At 40.2% G+C, this 11,791-nt stretch overlaps 2 protein-coding genes across 2 annotated transcripts in view; both read right to left on the bottom strand.

Annotated features, from left to right (window-relative positions):
• Nucleotides 1-3,380: 3,380 nt before the first annotated feature.
• zbtb26 (zinc finger and BTB domain containing 26) lies at nucleotides 3,381-8,593 on the bottom strand. Its single transcript, XM_034202000.1, has 3 exons — nucleotides 8,481-8,593; nucleotides 6,409-7,300; nucleotides 3,381-5,848 (listed from the first exon to the last, which is right to left on the bottom strand). Exons 2-3 carry the CDS (start codon nucleotides 7,263-7,265, stop codon nucleotides 5,452-5,454), a joined length of 1,254 nt encoding a protein of 417 aa, XP_034057891.1. The 5' UTR covers nucleotides 7,266-7,300; nucleotides 8,481-8,593; the 3' UTR covers nucleotides 3,381-5,451.
• Nucleotides 8,594-9,349: 756 nt separating this feature from the next.
• Nucleotides 9,350-11,791, bottom strand: part of susd1 (sushi domain containing 1) — a 28,417-nt gene continuing 25,975 nt past the window's right edge. The window contains 4 exon segments of the mRNA XM_034201999.1: nucleotides 9,350-9,454; nucleotides 9,552-9,645; nucleotides 10,674-10,713; nucleotides 10,803-11,052. Coding sequence (XP_034057890.1) covers nucleotides 9,436-9,454; nucleotides 9,552-9,645; nucleotides 10,674-10,713; nucleotides 10,803-11,052 — 403 coding nt within the window. The 3' untranslated portion in view covers nucleotides 9,350-9,435.

Below are 11,791 nucleotides of genomic sequence, written 5' to 3'. Positions count from 1 at the left end.
GCTGATGTTCAGTGTATATCAGTATTATGTAGTCTCTACTTTAAAGAGTCCTCTCCTGCTGTGTTCAGGTGTATATCAGTATGTAGTGTCTCTACTTTAAAGAGTCCTCTCCTGCGATGTTCAGGTGTATATCAGTATGTAGTGTCTCTACTTTAAAGAGTCCTCTCCTGCTGATGTTCAGGTGTATATCAGTATGTAGTGTCTCTACTTTAAAGAGTCCTCTCCTGCTGATGTCAGGTGTATATCAGTATGTAGTGTTCTACTTTAAAGAGTCCCTCTGCTCATGTTCAGGTGTATATAAGTATGTAGTGTCTCTACTTTAAAGAGTCCTCTCCTGCTGATGTTCAGGTGTATATCAGTATGTAGTGTCTCTACTTTAAAGAGTCTCTCCTGCGATGTTCAGGTGAATCAGTATGTAGTGTCTCTACTTTAAAGAGTCCTCTCCTGCTGATGTTCAGGTGTATATCAGTATGTAGTGTCTCTACTTTAAAGAGTCCTCTCCTGCTGATGTTCAGGTGTATATCAGTATGTACAGTAGTGTCTCTACTTTAAGAGTCCTCTCCTGCTGATGTTCAGGTGTATATCAGTATGTAGTGTCTCTACTTTAAGAGTCCTCTCCTGCTGATGTTCAGGTGTATATCAGTATGTAGTGTCTCTACTTTAAAGAGTCCTCTCCTGCTGATGTTCAGGTGTATATTAGTATGTACAGTAGTGTCTCTACTTTAAAGAGTCCTCTCCTGCTCATGTTCAGGTGTATATCAGTATGTAGTGTCTCTACTTTAAAGAGTCCTCTCCTGCTGATGTTCAGGTGTATATCAGTATGTAGTGTCTCTACTTTAAAGAGTCCTCTCCTGCTGATGTTCGGGTGTATATCAGTATGTAGTGTCTCTACTTTAAAGAGTCCTCTCCTGCTGATGTTCAGGTTGTATATCAGTATGTAGTGTCTCTACTTTAAAGAGTCCTCTCCTGCTGATGATCAGGTGTATATCAGTATGTAGTGTCTCTACTTTAAAGAGTCCTCTCCTGCTGATGATCAGGTGTATATCAGTATGTAGTGTCTCTACTTTAAAGAGTCCTCTCCTGCTGATGATCAGGTGTATATCAGTATGTAGTTTTCTCTACTTTAAAGAGTCCGCTCCTGCTGATGTTCAGGTGTATATCAGTATATAGTGTCTCTACTTTAAAGAGTCCTCTCCCTGCTGATGTTTCAGGTGTATATCAGTATGTAGTGTCTCTACTTTAAAGAGTCCTCTCCTGCTGATGTTCAGGTGTATATCAGTATGTAGTGTCTCTACTTTAAAGAGTCCTTTCCTGCTGATGTTCAGGTGTATATCAGTATGTAGTGTCTCTACTTAAGAGTCCTCTCCTGCTGATGTTCAGGTGTATATCAGTATGTAGTGTCTCTACTTTAAAGAGTCCTCTCCTGCTGATGTTCAGGTGTATATCAGTATGTAGTGTCTCTACTTTAAGAGTCCTCTCCTGCTGATGTTCAGGTGTATATCAGTATGTAGTGTCTCTACTTTAAAGAGTCCTCTCCTGCTGATGTTCAGGTGTATATCAGTATGTAGTGTCTCTACTTTAAAGAGTCCTCTCCTGCTGATGTTCAGGTGTATATCAGTATGTAATGTCTCTACTTTAAAGAGTCCTCTCCTGCTGATGTTCAGGTGTATATCAGTATGTAGTGTCTCTACTTTAAAGAGTCCTCTCCTGCTGATGTTCAGGTGTATATCAGTATGTAGTGTCTCCACTTTAAAGAGTCCTCTCCTGCTGATGTTCAGGTGTATATCAGTATGTAGTGTCTCTACTTTAAAGAGTCCTCTCCTGCTGATGTTCAGGTGTATATCAGTATGTAGTGTCTCTACTTTAAAGAGTCCTCTCCTGCTGATGTTCAGGTGTATATCAGTATGTAGTGTGTCTACTTTAAAGAGTCCTCTCCTGCTGATGTTCAGGTGTATATCAGTATGTAGTGGCTCTACTTTAAAGAGTCCTCTCCTGCTGATGTTCAGGTGTATATCAGTATGTAGTGTCTCTACTTTAAAGAGTCCTCTCCTGCTGATGTTCAGGTGTATATCAGTATGTAGTGTGTCTACTTTAAAGAGTCCTCTCCTGCTGATGTTCAGGTGTATATCAGTATGTAGTGGCTCTACTTTAAAGAGTCCTCTCCTGCTGATGTCAGGTGTATATCAGTATGTAGTGTCTCTACTTTAAAGAGTCCTCTCCTGCTGATGTTCAGGTGTATATCAGTATGTAGTGTGTCTACTTTATAGAGTCCTCTCCTGCTGATGTCCAGGTGTATATCAGTATGTAGTGTCTCTACTTTAAAGAGTCCTCTCCTGCTGATGTTCAGGTGTACTGTATATCAGTATGTAGTGTCTCTACTTTAAAGAGTCCTCTCCTGCTGATGTTCAGGTGTATATCAGTATGTAGTGTCTCTACTTTAAAGAGTCCTCTCCTGCTGATGTTCAGGTGTATATCAGTATGTAGTGTCTCTACTTTAAAGAGTCCTCTCCTGCTGATGTTCAGGTGTATATCAGTATGTAGTGTCTCTACTTTAAAGAGTCCTCTCCTGCTGATGTTCAGGTGTATATCAGTATGTAGTGTCTCTACTGTGACATGTCAATATGCTTTAATGTTCAAAAAGCTGCAGCACCTCTTTTCACCCTCTGTCTGAAACCAGAGCCCAGACTGCTCTGATTGGTTAGCTGGCCGGCTGTTATGATTGGTCAACCGCATAGAAATGTCCCACCCCTTAGCCTATCACGTACAATGTGTTAGAGCGCTAGCCAATAGAAGCGAGAGTGTAACATAGTGATGTCAGCATGTTCCTAAAGTAAACAAAGTATTTGTTTTACTTTTCATGGTACCCACTACAACTGTGAAAATAAAATCTTTCAGAAACTTCACAAATATGATTGTTGACAGTTGAATCAATGTGTACATATATTGACGGGTTAGTGAAACTTTCATTTAGCAGCACTGACTGTAACATACATATTTAAATATCACTAATGTTAAAAATAAAGTTATTTATTGGTGCATGTTTTGATGGCGCTACTTTCATGTCGAAAAGGACTACAACTAGTTGCCAATTCTTCACAACGGTTTGCAAATGTAACCTTGGAGCCCTGCACAATGAAGCTTTGTTAAAGCTCACCACACATTTACATGCTGCTCTCAGATACTCGCTGCAAACTCTACTGATAAAAGGCTGGAGTTAAAGAGCTACACACTGAAGAGGGGAAAACATTTGTGCTTTCCAACCCTTTCTTTTACAAAAAAGCTCCCCTTATGATGGCAGTATTTACATCTTGCTCGACATTCCCATAAATACCAGTATGTGTGCATGAATGGTGGAGAATAGTGTGCCACAACAACAAGCATTAATTAAGAATCTGTTTTTATTTTATAACACACATTGACTCCCATGATCACAGGACAGATACAATGTCACTTTGGTCTAATCGTACCTCATACTGTTGATATATAAAGACTGTATAAAAGAACCGATTCAGTTCACATAGACACTTTGGCATCCCGTTTGTCACCGGCGTAGCTTGCCTTCAATAAAATGTGTTTTTCTACCCGCCCTTTCAAGTTTATTTTAGTTAAATGTATTTACACAGCTAAGAGAGAAAGGCTACAGTAGACTGTATACACATGGATATATTTTTCATTGGACGACACAAAGACGTGTTAATTCATCAATAAAACTCGTGAAGTACAGTCAATATGTTGTGTTTCAGTGCTAATCTTTCAAGTACGATATGAAGGCATCTACAATGTATTATAAAACAGTCCACGAAGAGGAAGATACAGTGAAATGTAGACCAGGAACACTTTTTCATGCTTACATTCTCAAGTTGAACCAAGAGGAGGGTGACACTTTGCAAAAACAGCCGCCATCTTTCCCCAGAAAAACGAAAAGCCTGATTATCATGAAACTTGGTAGATGGGTGTAACATAAGCCAAGGAAGAACCCATTTCATTTTGGAGAAGTTCCAAATCATGACATTATTTTGTTAAAGGGGCCCTATTATGCGAATCATGCCTCTTTAAAGCCAGAGATTTGCGTTGCATTCATGTGATGTTGGAATAATCAGAAAAATGAATTCCTGTCTTGAAAAATGTCCGCTCTTGGAAACAGATATCAATGTATTATTTAAGCGCACTGAGTAATAACATACAACGCATCCATGTTGGTAAGCACATTAACATCTCTTCACATGGAAGTGGGAATAAAGATGGCTTCTCAACTCAGGAAATGGAAACGACCCAGGAGCAGTTGAATGCACCATTGGACTTGGTTGAGGACCGTTCTAAATTTAAATGTTAATCTTGGTTTCTCACACAAAAGTAACAGACTGTACGGAGCCTCCAGCTGTGTATTTCTCAGGACTGCTCAATAAGCGATAATATTCCAACTGTGGGAACGTCTGCGTTTCAATGACTGAAAGCCTTAAACCAGGGGTCTCAAACTCAAGGCCCGGGGGCCAAATCCGGCCCGCAACTTCATTTTCTGTGGCCCCGCAAGACCTTGCAAAGAATATAATAAGTTTATTATACGGTTACATGCCGATTTACAGAAGCAGGTTGCCCATAAACTACATGTCCCACAATGCATCTCGTTTTGTGACATGCGCAGAGACTTGCAATTATTTGCCCTGGACTTCTGCTTTCAGACTATTACTATGTTCCTATCCGATAATAATCCAATTCAGAGGCAATAATGTAATATAATACATTCTTTTATATATTATATATTTATATAGTTACAACCGGCCTGTTGAGTGCAACCTTTAATGCGAATGTGGCCCACCATGAAATTGAGTTTGACCCCCCTGCCTTAAACAAAACTGCCAAAAAAAGTTGACACATTTTTATGAATGGTGGTAGTGGCCAAACGGTTGTACTACAGCTTCCGTGACAAATACTTTTTACCATTGACTTATAGACATCTGTAAATCATTTCTTTGTAGCTAAATAAATTACACAGCACGATCACTTTTATAGCCCTTATTTAAAATCATTAGGGTCTGCAAGTTGTAAAAAGCATTAAAAGCTGAATCCAGAGTTGTTTGCCCATATTTCATATTTGCCCAAAATGAAAGTCAAGGTTGCGTTCGTTCGCTTTGTCGAAGCTGTTCTTCCTGTGGATCTGTTTGAAGTGTTTACGGAGAACCGGCAACAGATGAATATGTTCTTAAAGTCTTAAAGCGCAGAGCAATAACATACAGCTCATCTGCTTGAAAGCAACGATGCACATGGACATCTCTTCACATGGAAGTTTGAATAAAGTCTTCCCAACTCAGGAAATGGAAACATCTGAGGAGCATCTTATCTTCTCGTTTGTATCATCCAGCTGTGAGTTTCTCAGGACTGTTATTTAGATTGATAATATTCCACCAGTGGGAAAGTCTACGTGTAAATGACTGAAGGCATTCAACAAAAATGTCATATTTGCCCAAAATCAAAGTCAATCCCCCCGTCCTGCAGGTTGCGTTCGTTGGCGTTGTCGAAGCTGTTCTTCCCGTGGATCTGTTTCAGGTGTTTACGGAGAACAGGCTTGTGAGCGAACACCATGTCGCAGTAGTTGCATCGGTGCGGCTTGTCCCCGCTGTGCAGGTTCAGATGATCCAGCAGCGAACACTTCTGCGTGAAGGTCTTCCCGCAGATCTTACACTGGAAGGGCTTGATGCCGGCGTGAACCCTCATGTGTCGGTGCAAGTTCCCTTTCTGCGTGAAGGTCTTCCCGCATAGCAGGCACATGAACAGCTTGTGCATCTTCAGGTGGTTGGCGTAGTTCTCCAGCTGCCGGAAAACCCTGGAGCATTTGGGGCACTGGTGGTACCTGTAAGGAATAAAATCAATATATATGTGCCGTAACTTTAAATGAATAACACTGTTTTATTCTGTAACCGGATGTTCACGACATTGTCGACACATTCAACTTCCTGTCTGGCAGACGGTGTTAGCATTAGCATGTAGCTAATATTATTTTGTGTACGTGAATATAAGGAGAATGACACGTGGTGTTGCAGACTAAACACACTGTCTAACTCTCACTTATTGACGCTGCAATACTATTATTAGGGAATGCTTAAATGTTTAAATGATAACGGATATTAGAAGAATGTAAAACTAACATCAGAAAACGACAGGACGTGCCTTGGACCCGCCCCCGTCGACGCTAAGCCAATGGGAGAAGACAACAGATGATAAATATGTGACACAAACAGGAAGTCGATCTCTTTCTCATCCCCTGCGACATGGATTGGAGCAAGCTCGGCCGGGCTAACCTTTTGAAAATGCATTGTACCATTGTTTTATTAAACGCTGTTAACTTGTAAATAAGCTTCATGGACTCTTTTCAGCTAATGCTAAACTCAGATCGTAGAAAACCCAACATACCACTGTAGGGGTTTGTCGTAGTTCCTCTGGTGGACGCTGTGCTTCTCAGCAGGAGGTGATGGAGGCGGGGGGCTCAGAGGACTGAGGGGGTATCCCGACACCCCGGGGGGCGCCGCAGTTTCGCTACAACGACTGTCCACGGTGGAGTTGATGAGCGAGTGCTGGGGCTCGGGGGAGTGCAGGGCGGGAGGTGGGCTCCTGGGGAAGTGAGCGACGGAGGAGTTTTCTACTTCGTCAGACACCGATTCCACTTTAACGATTGCGATATCAACGTCAGCCTGCTGCTTTGGACACCTGCTTAGGATCTGAGGAGGGGAATTAGGCTGTATAATCACATCATCATCATCACTATCACGATCATCTTCCTCGTCGTCCTGCTTATTCTGGTGGACAGTCCGAACCTCCTGCTCTCTCTTGGACAACCCCTCTTCCTTCTCTCTTCTCACCTCCACTTCTAGCTTGCGTGCAGGTTTGATAAACTTACTGAGAGCCTCAGTGCACTGCTCCACAATGTGGCCCATCTGCAGGAAGCTGGCGACGGTCAGATAATGCACCAGCTCCAGCTCGGGAAACTCCAGCTGTCCCGTGTAGCAGGAGAGCAGCAGCTGCCGGCCCACCTCCGCCTCCTGGATCATGGAGATCTGCACCTCCCTGGAGTCCTGCTGCAGGATGAACTGGTCCCTCAGGAAAGAGGATCCGGCGGCGAACACCACTTTGTGACCGGGGACCTCCAGCTGGTTGATGCGAACCGTGACATCACAGAATCGCCTCTGGTGTCTCAGGAGGTTCATCTTCTGCAGCATCGAGTCGCCGAATGTGGCGAAGCGGAACTGCAGGATCACCTGGTTCTGAGACATCGTGAACCGAGAGCCAGAAGCAACACACGATGCACCTGTAAAGGACAAATTCAGAAATATTGTATATTTGATCATTTTACTTAAAAAAGGTTTTTATTTAAACATGCACAAATAAAGCACATACAGTTATTAAAGATATACTGTAACTTCACACTGTACATTTTACATTTTATATTTAATTTAAAATGCCATCCTTGCACAATAAATGTAATTAATATCCTACTTTTATATTGTGTTAGCTGTCATTAAGCCCTTAAATTGTGTTTTATTTGTCAGTTAATTTACAGATTGTTATCTTCACGGTCAACTTTTATATTTTGACTTTTAGTTACATTTTTTTCTTCTATTGTGAGATGTTTATATTGTATAATTGTTTATTGTCTACTCTAATTATGTGTAATACTTTGTTTTACATGCTGCTGTGAGGAAAACATTTCCCAATTTGAGATTAAAAAACTACATCTTATTTGGTCAGCATCTCATCCCACCTGACCCCTCATGGAAAACGTGAATGAGAACCAGACTTAGTTCAAAAAACGTGTGAATTTTAACAACAGCAAGCGTTTATGTTTCATAAGCTAGCTAACGTTAGTTATTCAACAGTTAAAGAAATACCACTCTGTCTTAATATATCTTCGGGAGAAATGTCCACTCTTTATTTCGGTGTTTTTCGGTGGAAAACTAAAACAATGCTAATCGTATGCTAACGTTGTTAGCCTTTAGCTAACTGTTAGCTCAGGTGACTTCCTCTATTCATGCGAGTGTAAAATAGGCGATAAAAAGGAATTACAGTTAAATAGTGTTTATATATAAAAACCGAAATACAAATATTGATAAAACACGTTTACAAAATTATACTTCTTATAGTATTTCTTGGGTCTTTTGTCAAAAAAGACATTAATAGGAAACCAATATGAAATCTAAAGGGAGTTTGGAGTGGACTGCAACACCACCATTGCTAAAATAACGTTTAATGACTGGCTTTCTTTTAGGGGACATATGCAATCCGTGTATGAGTCTTTGTGTAACAGAAATACACAAAATAATCTTCTTTAAAGTGACTCTCCATGCCTAAAGCTTAATGTAAACATTGCACCACAAATCGCCTTCATGTTTTCATCCGGCCTGCAGGAATCTGAGGCATGCACTGCGACTAAATAACTACTTATTTAATAATGTTTTCACTTAACTGACACAGTAATAAGTGTTATGTACCTGTTTATCCGTTATAAACCAAAGCGTTAAAGGTGGGTTGTCTTCGGCAGCACTCTGGCTCTCTTGTATCCGGGATATGAAGATGTTGCTCCGGATGTAAAACCCACTTAAAGGCCCAGTACAGAGCAAAGGTAAAGGTGTAATTAGTAGATTTAAATAAGCCAAATTAGGCCCACTTTTAATTTAAATCTACATATAAATCAACTTAATCATATTAGGATTATTAGACCTACAATTTACTCTTTATAATAGAGATATTTTCTAGTTTATTTCCCAATATCCCTCTAATATTCTCTAAAAGTATCTTGTGATGAAGTCTGTCATTAAGAGAAAGCTGGAAATCCAGTCGTTTAAATCACTGTATAGTATACAGTGTGTTTACATATTAATTAACTGATATGTATACATAACAGTGGACTATGGTTTGGTGTACCAAAAAATAGGGTTTATTCCCAGAGGTATCTCAAAAGAATTAGAATGAGAAAACATTTAAATTATCTCTTTTAATTCTACTAATTAAAATATTTGGGACAAAACCCTTCTTTTAATTGTTCAGTGCTCAACACTGACATTTTCAAAGATTTTAGCAATTAAGGGTCGATACACAAATAAGAAAATAATTGAGGTGATTTCAAAAGTAAACTGAAAAGTCTAATACCTTTCCTAATATCCTTTCTTACAAAAAAAGTTGGTGTTAATGCAGATTTGTACGCGTCACAAAACAAATCAATTCATAACATTAATTAATTAATTATTAAGGCATGAATAATTGTTTTTAAATGCAAAGAATAAACATTCAAACACAAATGTCTGTTTTAGAAATTGGTTTCTTCTAATTTCAAGATTCACATCCTATAAACATTCAAGCATTTATGAGGTGAAAAAAACTTTATTACAATTATTTGCGAAATGTACATAAATATTAAAATGAAAAATGACAGGACATCAGCGAGTGTCATGTCCTCTTGAAAAACCTGGAAAAAAGAAAAATCAGAATCAAATAAGAGTTTTTTTCTTGCTATTTGCATTAAAATCCTATATCATTCCATCTCATAGTATTATCTTCCATACCAGCAGAAACTGTATCCACCGATAATAACAAAGGCGACCAGTCCTACAGCTGCAACAGCCGACAGAGAGGAAACCCTCAGGACATACGAGGTACCTGCAACGAGGGAAAATACATCCTTTAATATCCTTGAAAGTTTGTGAATTTGAGAGGGAAATCTGTTTGGCCTACCTACATTGAAAGTACTTTCATTTAGTATTTTGTGCAAGACTAACACATGTAGTTCTTTTGATATTTTTCTAAACACGTAAATACATTCTGCTGTCTGTCGCTTTCTCAGCTTGAAAAAACCCCTATACAAAACCTAGTCATGCAATAAAAAAGCATAAATGTGAATGTATTTTTTTATAATTAGTAAATAGAGAGGCGAAGTCCCTCCCTTTCCGGGGGACCTCCATGGGACCTCATTTCAGAAAAAGTCTGTATTGAAGTTAATGGCGAGAGAAAGATTATCTTTCGATCCCGTTTGAATTGTGCCACGAATTACACATATGATGTTTGTCAATTTAAAAGATAATTTTGCAAGTCAATTTTTTTTAAATGTGTCGTAAAACTTTGAAGTAACACTTTTTGTGTGAAACCGCTCAATGAACTATTATTAAACGAGGTGGAAATCACTACAAGCCTGGGCACGTTGAGAGCTGTGCATACACACAAGGGGAGTTAGTCGGTTCCGTGAGAGCCAGCATGCGGGACCGGGATTCTGGGATTTGTAGTCTTTCTAGTTGCGTATTTTTCATAGTCTTATATTTCAACAGTTTTACGACAAACTGTGACTTTTTTGACATGGAAATTATTTGTAATTGTAATTCATGGCACAATTCAAACGGGATCGAAAGATACGTTTTCTCTCCCCATTGACTTCAATACATAATTTTTGGAAGTAGAAGGGCGAGACTTCGCCTCTCTATACATCGCGCTGCCTGCCTGCGTGTTTCTGCTGCAGTCATAATTGTTTGATTCACCACATGCTTCAAAGTCTCATGCATGTTTGAATTCTTAAATGAGATCTGTTTCTCAAACTATGTGCAGTTGCTCCTTGAATTGGAAGAATTAGCCCTGGAGAATCCTTGAAAAGTTCATTAACTTAGTATTTAAGAAGGTGTTTGAGCTGAGGGAATTACCTGTCACTTTAGCCCACACGACACAGGAACTTTTAAAAGCCTAGGAGAGAAAACATTTAACAAGTAAGCTGCAAAATGTAATACAGTTTCCAAATCAATGCATTTTGTTACTATGTTAGTCACACCCACTGATTTCCACTGACTGACAGCTCTTAATATGATGTAATAACTCCTGCCGTTCTGCAGCGGTGCGTTAAAGAAGCCTCCGTAGAGGAGTCCGTCCCCGACAGTGAAGTTCATCTCCGTCCTGACATGTTGGACATCAAACTGTCCCGTGATGTACTCTGCAGAGGATTTTGATTTGGGGTCTGAGCTCGCAGGAGAGGAACAGTCAAACATTATGTTCCCGTCCACAGGAAGCACAAACACCTGAAACACACTGCAAATAAAGAAGAAGAAATCATTAGTAGAAATAGAGTAATACAGTGGTGATGTATTTTTGTAGGCTGACCAGGATGGTGGCATTGCAAGGGCTCCTTTGACAGAAAGCCAATATGATTTTTCGTCAGCTTGTGTTAATAATAATTATACATTTTATTTGGGGGGCGCCTTTCATAGCACCCAAGGACACCTTACAGGGCATATGGGGAAATTAAAACAGTGGATTTAATGAGATGTCAGCCGGGGGAAAACAAGACAAACAACAGGAAATGGACTACAAATGGACTACAAAAAGACACAGGGTACAGGTTATAAAGAGAATGCAAGTTTGAACAGGTGAGTTTTGAGTTGGGTTTTGAATGATGTTATGGAATCAGACTGTCGGATGTGTCGTGGCAGGGAGTTCCAGAGTCTGGGAGCCGAGCAGCTGAAAGCTCGAGCACCCATGGTTTTGAGGCGAGAGCTTGGGATGGTGAGAAGTCCTACGGAGGAAGAGCGGAGGGTGCGGGAGGGGGTGTACTCCTGAAGGAGGTCGGTGATGTAGATGGGGGGAGAGCTTTATATGCGAGTAGAAGGTTTGTATTCAATACGGTAGCGTACAGGAAGCCAGTGTAGCTGAGTGGGAATGGGGGGATGTGGTCGGATGAGTTGGTGCGGGTGATGATCCAGCAGCAGAGTTCTGGATTATTTGCAGTCTATTAATGCGTTTGATGGGAAGGCCAGTCAGAAGTGCATTG

This window comes from Gymnodraco acuticeps, unplaced genomic scaffold (genome assembly GCF_902827175.1).
Source record: "Gymnodraco acuticeps unplaced genomic scaffold, fGymAcu1.1, whole genome shotgun sequence".
NCBI lineage: Eukaryota > Metazoa > Chordata > Actinopteri > Perciformes > Bathydraconidae > Gymnodraco > Gymnodraco acuticeps.
Note: the sequence above shows the minus strand (reverse complement) of the source record. Positions and strands in the feature narration are given on the sequence as shown.

Bases quoted from the DNA above. Each gene is read 5' to 3' on its own strand.
- zbtb26 (XM_034202000.1), bottom strand. From the start codon at position 7,265: ATGTCTCAGAACCAGGTGATCCTGCAGTTCCGCTTCGCCACATTCGGC. The intron at 5,849-6,408 runs GTATGTTGGGTT...TATTCCTTACAG, and splicing joins TACGACAAACCCCTACAGTG to GTACCACCAGTGCCCCAAAT.